This window comes from Pan troglodytes, chromosome 13 (genome assembly GCF_028858775.2).
Source record: "Pan troglodytes isolate AG18354 chromosome 13, NHGRI_mPanTro3-v2.0_pri, whole genome shotgun sequence".
NCBI classification, from domain to species: Eukaryota; Metazoa; Chordata; class Mammalia; order Primates; family Hominidae; genus Pan; species Pan troglodytes.
This window is the reverse complement of record NC_072411.2, coordinates 81,966,896-81,987,245: the sequence shown is the minus strand read 5'-3', so window position 1 is coordinate 81,987,245 and position 20,350 is coordinate 81,966,896. Positions and strand designations below refer to the sequence as shown.

At 36.6% G+C, this 20,350-nt stretch overlaps 1 protein-coding gene and 1 non-coding gene across 4 annotated transcripts in view; both read left to right on the top strand.

Annotated features, from left to right (window-relative positions):
- Nucleotides 1-8,749, top strand: part of CWC22 (CWC22 spliceosome associated protein homolog) — a 62,176-nt gene extending 53,427 nt beyond the window's left edge. For 2 of the 3 annotated variants that reach the window (XM_515952.6, XM_016950120.4), the window contains 4 exons: nt 1,033-1,160; nt 2,710-2,811; nt 2,904-3,124; nt 7,910-8,749. In XM_515952.6, the coding sequence (XP_515952.3) occupies nt 1,033-1,160; nt 2,710-2,811; nt 2,904-3,124; nt 7,910-8,496 (1,038 nt within the window). In that variant the 3' untranslated portion in view covers nt 8,497-8,749. The remainder of the gene's footprint in view (nt 1-1,032; nt 1,161-2,709; nt 2,812-2,903; nt 3,125-7,909) is intronic. The other variant, XM_054679160.2, reaches the window with a different exon arrangement.
- Nucleotides 8,750-19,075: 10,326 nt separating this feature from the next.
- Nucleotides 19,076-19,213, top strand: LOC112208490 (small nucleolar RNA SNORA43). Its single transcript, XR_002942968.1, has one exon. It is a non-coding gene; the product is annotated as a small nucleolar RNA SNORA43 (small nucleolar RNA).
- The last annotated feature ends 1,137 nt before the right edge of the window (nt 19,214-20,350 follow it).

Below are 20,350 nucleotides of genomic sequence, written 5' to 3'. Positions count from 1 at the left end.
TATTTTACAGCTGTTTTTCAACCAGTGTTAGTTAGCCACCACTTATATACTGAGTCATTGAGAGAGGTACTGTGTATTCAGAGTGAATTATACATGGCCCCTCCTTTCAAGAGGGTTACAGTATAAGACCAGAGGTAAGATAGGCCCATAGCAATGATACAAAATAAAAAGTCTTAGATTCTAAGAAAAGCAAAATTACTAAAGGAATTTGAAAGAAAGAAAGAGAGAAGAGAAGGATGAGAAATTACATCCAGGAGGAAAGAGCAGGATTATCTTGTAGAATGCCATCCTACTAATGGTAGAATGAGGCAATATCTCAAACTTAAAAACATTGGTTAGATTTTTATAGTACTTTAAGTACCAAGTATGTCCAGCTACATTAATAGGCATTTGTAATCTAACCTAGGAGACTAATTGTAATAATTTTTGACTTCTTTTTTCCCCTCTTTGAGAAAATGAAGTGAGAATTTTAAACAATTAACCAACTAATGGGCCCCCCAAACACATAACCCATAAAAACTAGAGGTTACTTTTATTTTTATTTGCCCTAAAAATATTTCTTTAGGCATTTCAGTTTTTAAGCCACAGTCTTAATATTCAGAATAAACCATTATACTTTCTGTCTTTTTTTAATCATATATTATATGTGCTAAACAAAATTGTAGCCTAATGTGCTAAGTGGCATTTTGCCCCAAACCTTCATATACACCACATTTTGATGAGTAAGGTTTAGGAGCTAGTAATCTTTACCATTATATGCTCAAGAGAGGATATCTTCCCTGCTATAAAAAGCACGTTACTCAAAACAGAGAATGAAATCTATTTCTGTCGCATCTTAACATTTTGAAAGTTAGTATAGAGAAGTAGTTTTAAACTTTATGTCAGCATAAGGGGAGATATTCAGAGATAACTCTGGTTGAAGATGGGAATAAATAGTAATTTTGAGAAACACTTAAACCTACAAATATTGGTCACTCTGTCCTGTCTTTTATAAATTAAAATATACTTGTCTTTTTTGATTTTAATTTTCAGGTTCTTGAATGTATAAAACTGAGTGAAGAAACCACTACATCATCCAGTAGAATTTTTGTCAAAATATTTTTCCAGGAACTGTGTGAATACATGGGTCTTCCTAAACTTAATGCAAGATTAAAGGATGAGTAAGTTTGCCATTAAGCACTTTTTATTCTTATTGACCTCTGGTTTTCTCCCATTGTAGCAGACATAAGCCCATCCGAGATTGTAAAAACAAGAGCTAAGCCCCCTGAGACTTTCTTCATCCATTAATCACTGTGAATCTCATGTTATGTCACACAGGACAACATGCAACTTTTAGTGGTGGTTTTTAGTTTAAGTGGAGTTCAAATTAATGCCTTTTTAGATTTTCTTAGAAAATACAGAATTGTTTTTGTATGCTCACTTGAATTCTCCAGTGATATTTATAATTTTATTTTCTTTTTACCCTAATTTTAAGCCTTAGAATGATAACTAATATTATCAGTGGACAGTTTTGAGTATATATTTCATCTATTAATAATTGTTCAAAATATTACATAGAACTAGAGCCTTATTTCAGGACTATTATGTAATCCTCTCTCACCTTTCTTATTTCCTATTTGTTCAGATTGCCACTTAGGTTGACTTCTGCTCCATTGACACTACTGAAATCATCCTTTCAGATTTCTCAGTGACCACCTGCCATATTCAGTTGTCTTTCTCAGGCTGCACGCCTCTTCACTTCTCTGCCTCACTTATGCAGTTGACTACCTACTCACTGTGGCTCCATACTTTCTTCTCACTTCCTCTCTCAGTCTTCTCCTCAGCCTGCCTCTTCAGTGTTCCTGGGTTCCACACACTGTCTCTGGACTATTCCATCCACTTCTCTTGGCTTCATATACTTACTTATTTGGTCCCTGTCTACTTGACCAGGCTCGTCTTCTCTCTCTTCAGCAAGCTGCACTCCAGCCATACCAACACTGCCAAGCTTGTTAAACACATCTGGCTCTTTCATGCTTCCTTACCTCAGTTTCCACTGCTGGCATTTTCCTGTCTTATTGATCTATCTGGGAAACTCTTAATCATTCTTCTTATATTGTACCTTTTTCTGTGAGAAAGTTTTTTCTGACTCCACTGAGTAGTTACTCAGTGTGGTGCTGAAAACCAAATGTCCAAAACCACCTTGTATTGTTAGTGTCTTTCTGGTTGTCTCACTCCATATATATTGTAATTATATGGTGGTCTTCATCCTTGATTTCTCCCTTTTGTTGATGACTTCCACCTCTCCCCCAGTACTTGGCACAGTTCTATGTATGTGTGTGTACGTGTACATACAACAGAGAAGGTTTTTAAAATTTTTTGTACATATATTCACTATATATACGTGTGTGTGTATATATATATACACTATATATATTCACACGTGTATATATGTGTATATATTTATCTTTCTATATGTGTGTGTGTAAAAAAAGTTTTTTAAAAACCTCCTACATTGTATAATGATAGAAATCAAGTTTGGTACATTATTACTTGACCCTACTCATTTCATTTAGATAGCACGTAGCCTAAACTAATAAATGACGTCAACTAGTTACTTGGTTGTATTTCATTTAGTAATTTAATATATGAAAAATCTGAAAAATGACTAAGGATTTTACCTTTTTATCTTTAAGCAATGTGTTCTCTTTTGTTTATTTTTTTCCTTTTTAGAACTCTGCAGCCATTCTTTGAAGGATTATTACCCCGAGATAATCCAAGAAACACTCGGTTTGCCATCAACTTCTTTACTTCTATAGGTCTTGGAGGTTTAACGTAAGGATTATTCTCAGAATTTATGTTCAGATTATAAAATTATCTCATAATTGTCTTTGAAATAGAATCTAACAGATTCTATTTTAAATTAGGGATGAACTGCGGGAGCATCTCAAAAATACACCAAAGGTCATTGTGGCGCAGAAACCAGATGTTGAGCAAAATAAATCCTCCCCATCCTCTTCCTCTTCAGCGTCCTCCTCTTCAGAGTCTGACTCATCCGACTCTGATTCTGACAGCAGTGATAGCAGTTCAGAGTCTTCCAGTGAAGAGAGCGACTCTTCATCCATCAGTAGTCATAGCTCTGCCTCAGGTATTGAAGCTTATTTGTAATTTGGCTTGCTCTTTTCTAATAAATATATTGCTGATATATATGAAGGAAGAAAATAATTTGATTGCTTATTTGTCTTAGAGATCAGTTGTTTAAAAGCCACAATTAATACAAATGGTCCCATCTATCATTCTTGCAGTCTGTAATACAACATTTATAATGCTGGGATTACCTTTTGACATCCTCATCATAGAAATGAAAATATTTCATTCGCAGATACTTATCTGAGTGATGACTGATATGAACCATCCATTCATAATGTTTATAATCTAGTTTATAGGAGCTATCCTGATGTTTTTATTTTAAATAAATTTTAGTTTTTTACTTTTAATATTAAAGCTGTTTGTAATTGAGATATATCATACATTCAATGTGGATCTCAGACGCTATATGAATTTTTATAAAGGGAACACATCCTCATAGCTAGCACACAAATCAAGATATACCGGTACCCCAGAAGTTCTCTGTGTTTCCTCTCCCAGTTACTACTCCTTCCATCCTCATGGCAGCTACTATTCTGATTTGTAATTTCATAAATTAATTGTGCCTGTTTTTACCTTTAGCATTATGTATGATGGACTCCTTTTTATGTCTGGCTTATTTTTTTGCCATTATCTTTGTGAGATTTAGATGCATTACTGCATTTAGTTATAGTTAATTCAGTAATATTGCTGTGTAGTTTCCTACTATATGAATATACCACAATATATTTATCATTTTTGCTCAACAGACTTTAGATTTTCAAGTGATATTTCCATGTATATTCTTGTACATATCTTTTGATGACCTTATTTATTTATTCACATTTCTAATGGGTGTGTACCTATAGGTGGAGTCAGTGTGTCATAAGATGTGCATATATTTAGCTTTAGTGAATACTGTCAGTTTTCCAAGTGGTTATTCCTCTTTGCACTCCCACCGGCCATGTATAAGAGTTTCAGTAGCTCCCATTCTCATTAATACTTCAAATTGACCGTCTTTTTCATTTCAGCCATTCTGGTGGATGTGTAATGGTACTGCATGGTGGTTTTAGTTTTAATTTGCATTTCAACTAAAGAAGTTAAATGCCATTTTATCCATTATTGGCCATTTGGATTTTTGTTGTCAAGTGGCTGTTCAAGTATTTTACCAATTTTTTTTAATTAAGTTGTTTTCTCTGTTGATTTGTAGGTTTTCTTTACATATTCTAGATATGATATCTTTTGTATATATATGTATTGCAAATAACCAGTCCCATTCTTGTCTCTCTAGCCCTGCAAGGCTACCAGACCTCTGGTGTCTCTGTCCCTCAGTAGCATCCCTGAATCAGCAGATGCTCCCAGGGAGAAAGTAGCTGTAGAACATCACTTACTTCTCAATGTTTCTGCTTTCTCCTGCATCTTGGCCCCTCTAGTCCTTGTTTTTCCACTAGCTCTCTGATGCCTTTATATTTTTTACTTTGTAACTGTAACCTTTTATTCTGAGCTAATTTTAGATTTAGGAAAGTTGCAAAAACAGTACAGAGAATTTCCATATACTCTTCATTCCAACTTCCCCTAATGGTAGCATCTTACATAACACTGGTTCATTTATCAAACTAGGAAATTAGCATTGGAACAGCATTATTGACTAGACTACAAATGTGATTTGAAAATCAGTTTTACCACTAATGTCGTTTTTCTTATTTCAGGATTCTGCTAGCATTTAATTGTAGTCTCAGTTTTCTGCATTCTATGATAGTTCCTCTCGGGCTTTCCTTGTTCTTAATAGCTTTAACACTTTTGAAGTCCTCTGGTCACTTATTTTGTAACCTGTCCCTCAGTATGGAGTTTCGTCTGATGTTTTCTCCTTATTAGAATGAGATTAGACATTTTTGCCAAGAGTACATTAGAAACAATGTGTTGTTCTTAGTGCATCTTTATCAAGAGGTTCATAATTTTATTTTGGGTGACAACCTTGATCACTTGAGTAAGGTGGTGTCCACTGGATGTCTTCAGGGAAACTATTTTTCTCTGTGAAAATGTCTTGTAGGGAGGTAACTTGATACTATGCAAATCTCTTTTTCCTCCAGCTTTTACTCACTAATTTTAACATCCATCTTTGGATGGTTAAAAAATCACCTAATGGTGATATTTTATTTGTCTGTTTTCTTCTACATCTAGTAATTGAATTTCTTCTATAAGAAAGTGTTGTCCCTCTTCCCTCATTTATTTATTTAGTCAACTGTATATATCAATATAGACTCACGGTTATTTATCTTATCCTGTGGGTTAAAGTCCAATACTGTCATTTATTTTGTTCAGATCATCTTAGCTTTGGCAATTAGGAGTTCCTTCAACTTGATTTCTGTGTGCTTTTCAACGTTTTTCAATGCAACATTTTAAAATTGTATCTGGCATTTCTAGTTATTTTCAGCAGGAGCACAGGTTTGCCACAGTCTTCTCTATCCTACCTGGAAGTGGAAATGCTATAGTAAAAGATGTTTTCAAAGTTTGATCTGGTTCACAGTTTCTGAAAAGATCTGTGTTGTTTTACCCAAGGTCAGCTCTGCTTTCTTTCATTACAGTATCTTGGTCCAAATAAGGGATTGTCTGCTTATCCTACATGCATGTCATTTCTCATTTTGTTTTGTTTGGATGCAATATTTCATCAAATATGGCATCAATACTTTCCTCTGTAGCCTTAAATTGAAAGGCCAATCTTTACACCTCTGTTCCATAGCTTGTTATGTTTCAAAGTGTTTTACATACTGTGTGACATCCAGAATTGTGGGGCTGTTTTTTTTTATTATCAGAGAAAGATTGTTTGCTTACAGGAACTTTTATTCATGAATTGAAGTGTACAAACATTGTTCATTTAACATTCACCATTTTTATATTCTACAGAATTTGTTATTTCATGGTATCCATTTTGAGAACAGATGATAACACAGCATGAATTGCTGCAATAAGGAAGCTTGCTGATTCAAAATTAATTTGCCTTCTCATACAATTTCAGTAGAGAACTTTGTTTTATTAATAAAATATTAAATAGCATAAAAGCAGCATGAACTGCCCCAAAATTAGGAAATTATAATGCAAACATAGCAAACGGAGAAGAGATTGCCTGTTGTTATATGGCTGGGTTTTAATATCAGTAAAGCCCGACAGTGGTGTACAGTAGGATCAAGGGGATGCTGGTTTAGCACAGAGCCAGATGGTTTCTGCTTGGGTAGCTGCAGCTCAGCTGAGCTGTTTGATAGGAACCAGAGAAATAGGTCCTTAGTGGCAAACCAACTGACTGTACCATGTGCCAAAGATATGCATTTAGCGGAAGAAATAGAGGCTGGTACAGTGAGATTTAGGTAGAATTAGGGTGACAAGAGGCACTTTTCTATCATATTTTCTCTTTCTTGCCTATGTATGAATTTGACAGAAATTTTTGTTATCTTAGCATCTTTGATTTGTGCACCCAAATTAAATAACAGATAAACTGATTAAGTTTGTTTTATTGCTTAAAGTGGTTATTTCAGTATAACCATTTTGTATTTATAGTTGTGATTACATCAGCAAAATCAAATTGTTTGAGGTCTTTTCAGAAGAGTTTCTACAGAAACTAAGCCTTTGTGGCTCTAATAAAGCCCATGACTGTAAATCTTAACATATCTGCTCTTGTTGGTGCAGTTAGTGCCTCTCTGATAGTAACAGAGGGGAGAACTATTGTTTTTGCAGGAAGAGGCCTTTCATTGAGAAATACATGTTCATGCTGTTAAGCAAACCCAGTTGTTCTACTCCTCCTATGTTTAGGAAGTGAATGCTAGTTTGGGTGATCATTGTATTTTGATCTGACTTAATAGTCCTATGAATAACACTCAATGGGCTGGAATTTCAGCTTTTGGATTCAATTTGTTAAGTAGAAATGTACCATTTGAGTCGCTTTCTAAAATTTTTACATTTGCTATAAAATTTCCGTTTACTGTCTTAAATCTCAAGATCAAAACAGTACTTTGGTAACTAATGTTGAGATATTATATATTCCCCTTCCTCCCTCCCCTCCCCTTCCCCCCCTTTTTTTTTGGACAGAGTCCCACTTTGTTACCCAGGCTGGGGTGTAGTGGTGCATTCTTGGCGTACTGCAACCTCTGCCTCCCAGGCTCAATTGATCCTCCCACCTCAGGCTCCTGAGTAGCTGTGACTACAGGCTCACGCCACCACAGCTGGCTAATTTTTGAATTTTTTGTAGAGAAGGGGTTTCACTACGTTACCCAGGCTGGTCTCCAACTTCTGGGCGCAAGCAATCTGTCCCCCACCCCCTCTGCTTCCCAAAGTGCTGGGATTATAGGCATGAGCCACTGTACCTGGCCTGAAATATTGTATATTCTTAAAAGGCCGAGGCAGGCAGATCACCTGAGGTCAGGAGTTCGAGACCAGCCTGACCAACAGGGAGAAACCCTGTCTCTACTAAAAATACGAAAATTAGCCAGACATGGTGGCAGACGCCTATAATCTCAGCTATTCGGGAGGCTGAGGCAGGAGAATCACTTGAACCCAGGAGGTGGAGGTTGCAGTGAGCCGAGATTGCGCCACTGCACTCCAGCCTGGGCAACAAGAGCAAAACTGTCTCAAAAAATAAAATTAAATTAAGCATTTGGTAAGACTCAGTGTCATCAGACTTTCTATTCAATCAATTTGGCTTTGCACCTAGTTTATCTGAGTTAGTAAACCTACACTGTATCAGTAAATGTGATTGTTATAATTATGAAATTAAGATTGAAATAAAAGCTAACTGTCTTTTATTTTACACACGCAGCTAATGATGTAAGAAAGAAGGGACATGGGAAGACCAGAAGTAAAGAGGTAGATAAATTGATCAGAAACCAGCAAACAAATGATAGGAAACAAAAAGAAAGAAGACAAGAACACGGGCACCAGGAAACAAGGACTGAGAGAGAAAGAAGGTCAGAAAAACACAGAGATCAAAATTCAAGAGATTCAAATTGGAGAGATCCTATAACAAAGTACACATCAGACAAAGATGTTCCTTCTGAACGAAATAACTACAGTAGAGTTGCAAATGACAGAGACCAAGAAATGCATATAGATTTGGAAAATAAGCATGGTGATCCCAAAAAGAAGAGAGGAGAGAGAAGAAATTCTTTTTCTGAAAATGAGAGGCATACACACCGAAATAAAGACAGTGAAAATTTCAGAAGAAAAGATAGATCAAAGTCAAGGGAAATGAATAGAAAGCACTCAGGCTCAAGAAGTGATGAAGATAGATATCAAAATGGTGCCGAGAGACGATGGGAAAAATCTAGCAGATACTCTGAACAATCCAGAGAATCAAAGAAAAATCAGGACCGGCGGAGAGAAAAGTCTCCAGCAAAACAAAAATAATTCTACAAAATGACATAAACTGGACATGCCTTATATTCAGTTGAAACAAATTATTTTTTACTTTGACGAACTTTATAGAGAATTCTTGTATAACGTATTGGTTTGTATTTGTAAATTTAAAAAATGTTTTCATTTTAACATGTTTTATAATTGATACATCTCAAGGCCCTACCCATAAAATTATTTGAAAACTTTCACCAGAAAGGGATGTAAGTCTCGCTTATATTTTGTGAATAAAATGATCAAAAGCTCATTGATTCAGTGATGTTTTTTCAATTGACAAAATATTTTTTTAATTGTTTAAGAAGCTGTTATAGTGAATTATCAGTGCTTTTTTGTTTGTAACTGAAGACCAAAACAGGTGAACCTTTTCAGTTTAACAGTTTTGCTTTGTTAATGAGATCTTATGAATCTTTTTCAGGTAGTCACTTTTTTTTTTTTTAAGTAGAGGATTTGTTACAATTTTCATATTAGGCTTTGAACAAAGTATGTAATGTGTAATTTTTTTCACAAGTGTTGGTAAAGCTAGGTGTATGTTAGTCTTTAAATCAATACACAGTTATTTATAATTAGAACTTCTCCCACAGGAAATATTTCTTCTCTCTGGACTCCTTGATATCATTTAATTGAAATTCTTTGTGATTAGTGCATTTTTCTCAGCCTTGAAGTTATATCACTGTTGATGAATTAATGTGTATTTAATTTTTAGTTTAGGTTAATAGATCATTGGAAAACATATAGTTGTGAAATATGCAAGCAGCCTAACTGTAATTTCAGTGTTTTATACGAATTTTAAGGGTTTCCATCATTGTAACTGTTAACTGATTAATTAATATGACCACATTAGTTATTACTTTTGAAATAAATATTTCCTCTAAGATATTAGACTTGCTGACAAACATTTTAACTTCCTTGCTAAATATAGACTTCTTGTGTTTGCTCACCTTAAAGGTGCATATAGTTCATTTTAGCCAATGTTTGGTTTCAGGAATAGTGGGACCACCATTTTAATGTTTAGTTTTTGGGCATATGCTGATTCAAAATGTTTCCTATTTCTGTTGTTTAACTTGAGTATAAATAACAATAAAATTCATGTAAAGAAATATCCGCTCCTTCTCCCCACCAACTCACAAAAAGCATTCATTCGAATGAGACAGCTTGGATAAATTCCTTTTAGTGTTTTCTCCCTTTGTGGTGGTTAAAATTTGGTGTCATTGGAAGGGACCATCATGGACAGTGCATTCCACAGAACTTACAAGCTGAGCAAATTGGATTTAACAAACATGTAGGCCATGAGCCCTAAGGGAAATAGTTTTTTTTTTTACCTGAACCCTCATCTTCAGGGTTGGTAAAAAGGAAAAAACAGTAGACTAGAAATTTTAGTTTATTTTCTACACTTTAACCTTAGTTCATGACTTTTACATGTAAAAATGGGAACCCATTCATTTTATTAAGTGCTTAAGACCTTAGAATTATTAGATTATTTTTAAAATGTTATTAATATGTGTTAATCTTCTACTGTTTGCTCAGGTTTGTTTTAGATACTAGAGATAAAACAGTGAACAGAGTCTCTACTTGTTGAGACTTATAGTTCAGGGGAGGGAGATGGTAAACAAAGACAGTAAATAAATAAATATGTGATATATCCAGTAGTGGTAAGTGCTATGAAGAAAAGTAAAGCAGAGAAAGGCGAGACTGAGTGATTAGGGGACAGGGTGTATAGACAGAGCAGTTCTTTGATGAGGTGATGCTTGCCCAGATATCTGAACAGAGTGAGGGCTTGAGACATGTGGATTGCTTGGGAAGAACCTTGTAGGCAGAAGGAACAGCTGTAATACAGATGTTTTTTGACAGCAAATATTGCCTGGAAATTTTTGTTAACATTTCCTATTCTGCTTAACTTGTGTTTTGTCTTGTGTGTGTGCTCCTCACTATGTTCTATACTCTTATACAAGCAATTAATACCTAACTACCTCTAGCAGAAGTATTTTGAGTATAAGTGAGTTATATCAGAAGCAGAGACTAGAAGCTTGATTGAGGAACTATTCTGTTCTGCTTTGAAAATGCATTTCTGCAGCATCAACTATGATGTATTCACATGTACTGTCTGCCGCTCAGGCAGATTTTTCACCTTCACTCTTTTAATATGTAAACAAGAAACATGTTGCCTATGTTTGCTATTTCTATATTTTTACACTATTTCAGAGTTAGTATTTTTTAAGGATCAACTGAATTCTAGATACTTTGCATGCTCATTCCTTTTCAGGTTCTCAATTTCCTTGCTTCCAAAGTTCTAATTCTACATCCCTAGCTACCTACTCCCATTGTCATCCCCATTAGGTTGGCTTTCAAATCATACCACCTCTGAAATCCCTCCTTGAAGCATCATACTTTGGCCACTTCCCAACCAGTTCACCTGCTTTAGTACCACTATTCTAGGAATCCTTCACCTCAGCAAACCTTCTGATCCATTGACTTTGTTATAATCAGTTACCAATCCCCACCCCAGCACTTCTTTACTTCCCTCATTCCGTGATCTATCATTCGAATAGATAAATGAACAAATAACGAATTTAATTCTTTCAAAACAACCCCATGAGAATTGGTATTGTCTTCCTACATCACAGAAGAGGAGACTGGAGTCCAAAGAGACTAATTAGGCTCAGGCCACAAAGTTGATAAGTAGCAGGATTTAACTCAGATCATCTTCATTCCAAAGCACAACTGGAGGATGAATAAAAGCCAGAGAGAAGAATTTGAGAATCAGCTCTGTCTCCTAGCAGCTGTGTGAACTTAGGCAAATTATTTCACTTTTCTGACCTTCTGATTCACCTTTAAAATACTTTTGTCTACCTTACACAGTTGTAGTGATTATTATATGAAATAATGAAGTCAAAGGCCCTAGAATACCATGTAACACAGTGGGCATTTAGCAGAGTTCTTTTTCATAGCATACAGCAAAGATTTGGAAGAAAATTCAGGCTCATCAACTGGTTCATTGATTGCTTCATTCCATCTGTAATGCCATTTATAGTTGAAAAAAAACAGAATCATGTTAAATTAGCACAGCAAAATGAATTGATTGTTTTGGAGTCAAGGTGTGACAGAGTAATTATCCATCACTTCTATCATAGTACCTGTTTCCCAGATGTACGTATCCTGTTAGCTCAAGCAACCTACTTCCTGTGTCTTATACCACTACTTCACATTTCTCAAATGTATTATCAGAAACAAAGGTTTTGGCTATCCAAGATAGTTATGAGTGAGGTTTTTATTCTTGACTTGCTTTGTTTACACCATTTTGATTTTGACTTAACTGACATGTAATCCCCCCCAAAAAAATTCATAGATTAGCAGATTAAAGTCTTCCCCATAGATTTTTTTAGAATCCTGATGCCTTTGTTTTCCAATCCAATTCTCACTTCTTCCAATATAGTCAAATGTCTTTTCTGTCTGATCTTTCAAGTTCTTTCATTCTGTTCTGTGTATATTCCACGGAATATTTATTCAGCCAAGCAAACTTTAACACCCACTGATACTTTAGGAGAGAGCTCAGAGTGCCCAGTGTGACATCTTGGAAACCTGTTCCCTTAACATGAACATTTTCACATTATACACTTTGAAACACTCACTGAAACATCTCCAAATGGTGTTCCTGGCTCTCATTGTGATGTCTTGTGTCCCCTCAACCTTGAATATGCTCTACAACTTCCATTTATACTCACCCACATATTACTAAACCTCATTAAAAACCTCTGAGTCTGTTGCATATCTCCAGTTAGAACTTCAGTTTCTTGAAGTTGGTTAATTGCATCTATGCATTTTATGTTTACTAGACATAAAAATGAAGACAAGTCTCTACCACTCCCACCTTCCCCTCCCGCCACCCAAAGTTCATGATTTATGGCGAGAAACTAAGCTCTTGAGTTCATCTCAGATCATCTTAGGCACAGGTAAGAGGCAATGAGATAACAACCCAAAGTCACACAGAGGTGTGCATGTCTGTGTATTTACTGCAGAAAAGAGCACAAGTTCCTGTGGCTGAAATGGAGGTATCTGCTTTTAGGAAAAGACTCAGATTTCATATAGAGTAACTTAGTACCATTTAATTTGAATACTATTTGGCAACTGCAAATTAAGTCTGACTGGATTTTTAATCTTACCCTTACCCCTTTCTGACTGTTGACATTTAGGCAGGTCTTTGAACCTCTTAGTTTTTTACCAGTACAATGGTACAATTATAGCACCTCCCTCAAATGGTGGGTGATCTCTGTGGCATACTTAGTGCCTGCAACTAAGTGCTCAGTGTGCTATTATTGCTGTTACTGGTTTTATTATTAACCATTTTCATTAAAGCTGACATAATACCATTAGACCAGGAATTGCAAACTCTAATACCTACAGGGGCCAGGTGAAAATCACAAATGAGACAAATTGGGTAGTGAACTGGAGTCATTTAAAGGCAGCACCATTTACTCAGCTTCATCCAATTCTGCCTGTTAAAATGAAGACAAGGTTGACCATCTCCCTGGTATTTGAAAGAATTAAAGAATCCGAATTTTTATGGAGCTTCTGATTTTTAAATGTTGACTATTAAATAGGCCAGAATTAAGCTGTCCAAACAAAATGATCTACAGGCAAACTAACTTTACAGTAGCTAATTTGTGACTCCACTCTAGACCCTCAAAAACTATTACTTAATTTTGGAATGGCACTGTTAGACATAGAAGGTCATTTTTTGGTTTCTGCTCCTCATAGAGTGGGAAGATAAGGTCCTTCATCTTTCTTGAAACACCTTTTACTTTGCTAACCTCAGTAATCCCCGCTAGCTAAATTGCTCTAAAACTTTTGTCAAGTTTTAGTTCTGTACTTCATTGGCCTACTCCCTCCTTGTAATCCAGGGATGTAAAATACAATTCGTTTTTCCTAAAATCTGCATATTTTCTAATCTCCTGCAATTGGTTCCACCAATCTCCCCTCACCTGAGTTTTCATTGCTAGTCTATATCCAAATCACCAAATTGCTTTGGAAAACTTTGGCATGCACCCCTATCTTCCCACACAAACTGCTGTCACCATAGTTCTGGCCCTTTTTACTTTTTCTTTTCTGTTTCAACTGTTAGACAATAGTTTATTGTTTATCTCTGCTGTGTGTCATGTACTATGCTAGTTGCTGAGGATATAGCCATGAGCAACGGGGACCTCTTCTCAGTTGAGCCTAAATTATTACAGGAGGAAGCAGAAAATAGGCAAGTTTTTAAAAAAATAAAAACTTATACTTTGAAAAATGTTAGCCATTCAGAAAAGCTGAGAGACCACTTATGTATCATCCACCTAGATTCAGATTAATCGAAAGCATTATTTTCACCTTGTCACTGCCTTATACATTGAAGCAATGACTCTTCCAGCCCATAGGATAAATGTAAATTTCCACCCTGTTACTTTAGTTTCTTTAAAGTCCAAGTTCAACCTGTGTTTTCTTAATGTTTGCTCTAGGAGCTGCCATCCTTTAAGCAAGACGATGTGACAGGCTTGTCAGTGTCTGATTTTTACAGGAACAACTGTAAGGTAAGAGATATCCCAGTTTTACAGCTTGCACGCTGCTGTTTACCCAGCTAAGACATGGCAGAGCCAGGACTGCATCAGCCACGTGATCCCGCTTGACAAGTGAAAACGTTTTTTGCTGATTGCCTTGCTGCACAAACACTGCTGGACAGGGCTGGTTATTTACTGTCCTGAAAAGACATTGTTCTTTCTCATCTCTGGATGTCTGCCTCCAGTGTACCCTCCACTTGAAATATCCTTTTCTGTTTGCCTATCCAAATCTTTCAAAATTCAGCACATCTTCCTTGCTACTCTCATAAAAGTAAGCAATTCAAGCCCCATGTGTTAAAAGACCCTGTAATCAGTACTTAATGCATTGTGCATTCAGATCATTTTTATCATCCTTTTTTTAAAATTTCAGCTTTTATTTTATTTTATTTTATTTTTTTCGAGACAGAGTCTCACTCTGTCACCCAAGCTGGAGTGCAGCGGTGTGATCTTGGCTCACTGCAACCTCCGCCTCCCAGGTTCAAGTGGTTCTCCTGCCTCAGCCTCCCAAGCAGCTGAGATTACAGGCATCTGCCACCATGTCTGGCTAATTTTTGTATTTTTAGTAGAGATGGGGTTTCACCATTTTGGCGAGGCTGGTCTCAAACTCCTGACCTCATGATCTGCCTGCCTCGGCCTCCCAAACTGCTGGGATTACAGGCGTGAGCCACCCTGACTGGCCTCAGCTTTTATTTTAGATATGGGGATACATGTGTAGGACTGTTACATGGGTATGTGAGACCCAGGTAATGAGCTAGTACCCAATAGGTAGTTTTTCGACTTATGCCGCCATCCCCATCCCCTCCCTCCCCTCTCTAGTAGTCTGTGGTGTCTATTGTTCCAATGTTTATGTCCATATTAGCTCCCACTTATGACCAAGAAATGTGGTATTTGGTTTCTGTTCCTGTTATCTGCTTAGGATAATGGCCACTGGCTGCATCCATGTTGCGACAAAGGACATAATTTCATTTTTTATGGCTGTGTAATATTCCATGGTGTGTGTGTATCATGTTTGTTTTATCCAATCCACCATTGATGGACACCTAGGTTGATTCCATATCTTTGCTGTTGTGAATAGCATGGTGATGATGATATGAGTGTGTGTGTCTTTTTGGTATAATAATCTACATTATTTTGGGCATATATACCCAGTCATGGGATTGCTGGGTCAAATGATAGCTCTGTTTTATGTTCTCTGAGAAATCTCCAAACTGCTTTCCACAGTGGCTGAAGTAATTTACGTTCCCACCAACAGTGTGTAAGTGTTCTGTTTTCTCAGCCTCGTCAGCACCTGTTGTTGTTTTTTTTTTTTTTACTTTTAATAATAGCCATTCTAACTGGTATGACATGGTATCTCATTGTGGTTTTGATTTGCATTTCTCTGATGATTGTGATATGGAGCATTTTTTTCATGTTTGTTGGTCACTTGAATGTCTTCTTTTGAGAAGTACCTGTCCATGTCTTTTGCCCATTTTTAATGGGGTTATTTATTTTTTGCTTGTTGATTTGTTTAAATTCCTTATAGATTCTGGATATTAGACCTCTGTCAGATGCATAATTTGTGAATATTTTCTCCCATTCTATAGGTTATCTGTTTACTCTGTTGATGATTTATTTTGTTCAATAAATGGTGCTGGGATAACTAGCTAGCCATATTCAGAGGAATGAAACTAGACTCTTACTTTTTACAAACTTTTTTACAAAAATTTTGCAAAAATTACCTAAAGATGGATTAAAGATTTAAGTGTAAGACCTCAATTTATAAACGTCCTAGAAGAAAAGCTAGGAAACACCCTTATCATTTATCTTACCCCCTCAAGCAGATTATACAATCATTGGGGGCAGGGGTTTTGTCTTAAACATTGCCTTTCCCTCTGCATCTTGCTATAGGCCAGAGTTTCTTAACCTCAGCACTGTTGACATTTTGCACCGGTTGACTATTTGTTGTATGGGGCTATCCTATGCAACATGGGATATTCAGCAGTGTTCCTGGCATTACCTGCTAGATGCCAAGAGTACAAATCTCCCAGTCCTGTAGTACATCTCCAGACACTGCCAATTATGCCCTGGGAGGAAACATTGTCCCAGTTCATTACCATTGTCATAGACCTAACATTTAGGAATTACTCCAGTGGATGGCAATGATGGTGCTTGTCCTACACAGCATCACTTTTGTATACTCAAATAAAGCTCTGTAGACTTATATTGCCCTCTTGTTTTTGTGAGGACAAAATTTGTTTTAAATGAGGAACTCATTTAATAGAGTGGTGTACAGCAATGTTCCAACTGTTTTTATTTGTCAAGATACTTTGATATTCTAGGGAAATAAGTAGGTTTTCTGCAAATATAAGCATTATTATTTGCCTGTTAATATGATTGTCCCATACAGGTTCTGGTTTCTTACTGTAGCTGTAACCAACTTTTATCTGAGGGACAACTAGCTGTGACTATTGAATTATTTTAATGCTATGTTAGATAATTAGATAATTAGGTTATCTAATACCTGAATACCTTCATTTTGTCATGTCTGTATTTTTTTAATGTTTTAATAGACTTAATTTTTTAAAGCAATTTTAGGTTCACAGCAATATTGAGCAAAAGGTACAGAGATTTCCCAGATACCCTTTGCCCTTACATGTGCATAGCCTCCCCGTTATCAACAACCCCCACCAGGGGGTGCATTTGCTACAGTTGACAAACCTACATTGACACATCATCACCCAAAGTCCATAGGTTATCTTGGAGGGTTCACTCTTGCAAGAACCTTAATTTTTTTTTAACCATCTTTTTATTTGTAAAGACAGGGTTTTGCTATGTTGCCCAGGCTGTTCTCAAACTCCTGGGCACAAGTGTTCCCCCCGCCTCAGCCTCCCAAGTAGCTAGAACTGCAGGCACATACCACCTCACACAGCTAACACCTTAATTTTTGATCAGACACTTCAGTGACAGTCAAGTGGTTGTTAAAGTGAATTACCTAGTTGTTTTATCAGTAATTTCATGCATTACGATACCTAAAAGATTGAGCAAATGAGATTGAATCGACTGCAAGTCAGCTTCTCTCCTGGTAACAGGAAATCCTGGAATGAGTATCTTTGGTATGAGTTAGGAGTCATTGTGAGTTCCATTCTTTATATAGCACCCTATTTTGTTTAACCATAGATCTTCCCTGCCCTAAAACTATTTTTGTGACTAATATACGTGAAGCCCCTGTGAGAGCTGTACTGAACATTTGCTGCTTTTTTGTCTGAGGATTGTTCCTCTCTCTGATGAAATGATTCTAGTGAACCAGCTAACAAAATAACTTCCTGGCCTGGCCACTCCTAGTACCCCATTCCCCTGGGCACTGTAATTGGTTCAGGAAGGAGCATATGACCTAAGCTGGGCCGCAAGGAGTTCTTCTCTCGTAGTTTTTCAATTTGGCCATGAAACACATGGCCATGTCTAAAGGCATAGCAGAGCAGGAAGGGTGTTTATTGCAGCTGGAGCAGTCACTGACCCATAGAAAAAGGTAGGGTGCAGTAGGAGAGGATTAGTGCAGCTCAAAAGGAAGCAGGACCCAGAGAGAGGAGCAGAATCTGAACAATTTTGTTTGAGTCCCTGAATTGAGTTGTGGCTGAAGTTAGCCTCCCAGTTATATGAGCCAGTGAATCTTCTTTCTACTTAAGCTACTTTGATTTGGATTGGTACCACTTGCACTAAAAGTATCTGTATTAATTCAAGGATTTTCCTGTTGATGGATAGTTTGAATCATTTGGTACAATCAGCTATTCCCACCATACTATACTTTTGCTTGCAGCTCTTTAACTATAGATGGAAATAAGTACAGAATCAATAAAGATGCCTATGGAAAAAATACAATAAAGGACCTTTGGGTGTCTCTTAATACTTTATGGAAACATCTAAATGAGAGATTTTTAGATGAGGTTGATTGTTTCACTAGAAATCACTGCTCCATTTTTATAAACTACAGAGAATCTCTCCTTTAACAACACCCTTCCTGGGCTTTGAAATGCACTGCACAGGTGCAACAATTCAACTCACAAACAAAAATTAGTTTTATATTACCAGTGAGAAGGACTAAGCATAGCTATTTTGGGAGTTGTAATACCTCCTTTAAACCACAAAGATACTTGAGCACATTACCTTAACAACCAATGTATTCTGGAGATCATTTTAGAATATGAAATACTGAACAGCAGGAACGTTGTGAACATTTTCAATCTTCTTACACAATATAAATGTAGTCTGAAAATCCTATTATACACAAGTACAACAAATACATACAGACCCTTAAAATACAGGAAAGAATGTGAAAAATAAGTATTATCACCATTCCTCAAGTTTCTAGAACAATTTTACTCTTCTCCTTAATATAATTTTTTGTCCAGAAAAGGGAAAGACTAAACTCATGGATAGTTATCCAAAGAGGTAAAGGAGAGAAGAGAAAATTGTTTGTGGTAAATGAAAGATGCTGCCTACGGTAGCACAAATAATCCCATTCATGGCTGCCAGCTTGCTACGCATTGCTTACTTATGCTGCAGGCAACTATTGTTGAAATGACAGGAGGACAGGAAGGCACGAGAAAGGGGCAGACAGCTACTGATGAAAGAGTCATCAACTACTGTAGATACTTCTTGGAGATTGGAAGTTGAATTTTACATTTCTTTATATCCTCAGGTTTAATAAAAAAAATTGCTTGTAGGTGTTCAATAAACATTTGATAAATGAATGGGGAACAGTTCAGTTGTTTTCCTTGAATCCTAGGCAGGATGATTTGATACACTTTGGATTCTTGAGGTTTTGTGAAATTTTAAATGCAGGGCAAACTACTATTTACCCAATTGAAGTCCAAATGTAAGCATTTTATGGTAAACCAGGAGAAAGTAGAAGGCAAAAATGCATTAGCTTAAAACCTAGGACACCAAAATGAAGATAAAATGTATGCATGAAAGTGTGTTAAAGAAAATCATTGCCCTGCCCTGCAGATGCTATCCTGGACTTGCCAGCCCCATAGACGCAGTTGCTGTGCTGTGCCTGTACTATTGGAGCAAAGAAAAAGTGGCTATTTCTATGCTCAGTGTTCACAAACCAGTGAGCACTAAGAATGGTTTATAGCCTGACATTTCTTAGAAAAGAAGAAGAAGAAAACTGTTGCATAGTATCAGCTAAATTTGGACATAAATGTTTCCTATGATTCAGTAATTCTTTTTTTTTTTTCTTTTTCTTTTCTTTCTTTCTTTTTTTTTTTTTTTTGAGGCACCATCTCGGCTCACTGCAACCTCCACCTCCTGGGTTCAAGCACTTCTCCTTCCTCAGCCTCCTGAGTAGCTGAGATTACAGGCATCTGCCATCACACCTGGCTGATTTTTGTATTTCTCTTAGATACGGGGTTTTACCATGTTGGCCCAGCTGGTCTCAAACTCCTGACCTCGTGATCCACCCGCCTCAGCTTCCCAAAGTGCTGGGATTACAGGCGTGAGCCACTGCGCTTGACCTGATAACAGCAATTCTACTCTTAGATATTTATTCAATAAAAACGTGCACACAGGTGCAACAAAAGAAATGCACAACCGCCAAAATTGAAAATAACCCAAACATTCAAATTTGTGTTATATTCATGCAATGGAATATATTATACAGTAATGAAAGTGATAAAACCACAGCTACATGCAATAACATGAAAGTGTCTAACAAGCATATATGCTGAATACAGAAGCCAGACAAAGGAATGCACGTTATATGATCCCATCTACACGAAGTTGTAAAACAGGCAAAACTAATAGAGTCAGAATAGTGGTTACCTTTGAGAAGGAGAGTGGGGTAATGTTGAAGAAGGGATAAATGTTGGGAAAAAACTACTGGGGTGTTAGTAATATTCTCTTCTCAGACATAAGTGTTGGTTACACAAGTGTATTCATTTTACATTGAATTGTGAATCCTTAGGATTTGTACACCTTCTGTTCAGTAGAAATAGCAAAAGAAGCTATCTAAAAGTCTCCTAGAATAACCTTTGCTTTTGACCTTCTTTTCAACTCAAATACAGCTGAAATTGTTGCCTCATCTTAACTGCAGACAAAGATGCATGAAGTGGGAGATTATAACATGGCCACAAATTTCTCTAATCCCTCTTATCATCAAGAGATATACTCCTTATCATCAAGAGATATACTCCTTCACTTCACCCTTGGGACCAAAATAGATACCCAATACCAAATCTGAGTTTTTATCTGAACCATAATTAGAATTTCAACTTTTTTACCCC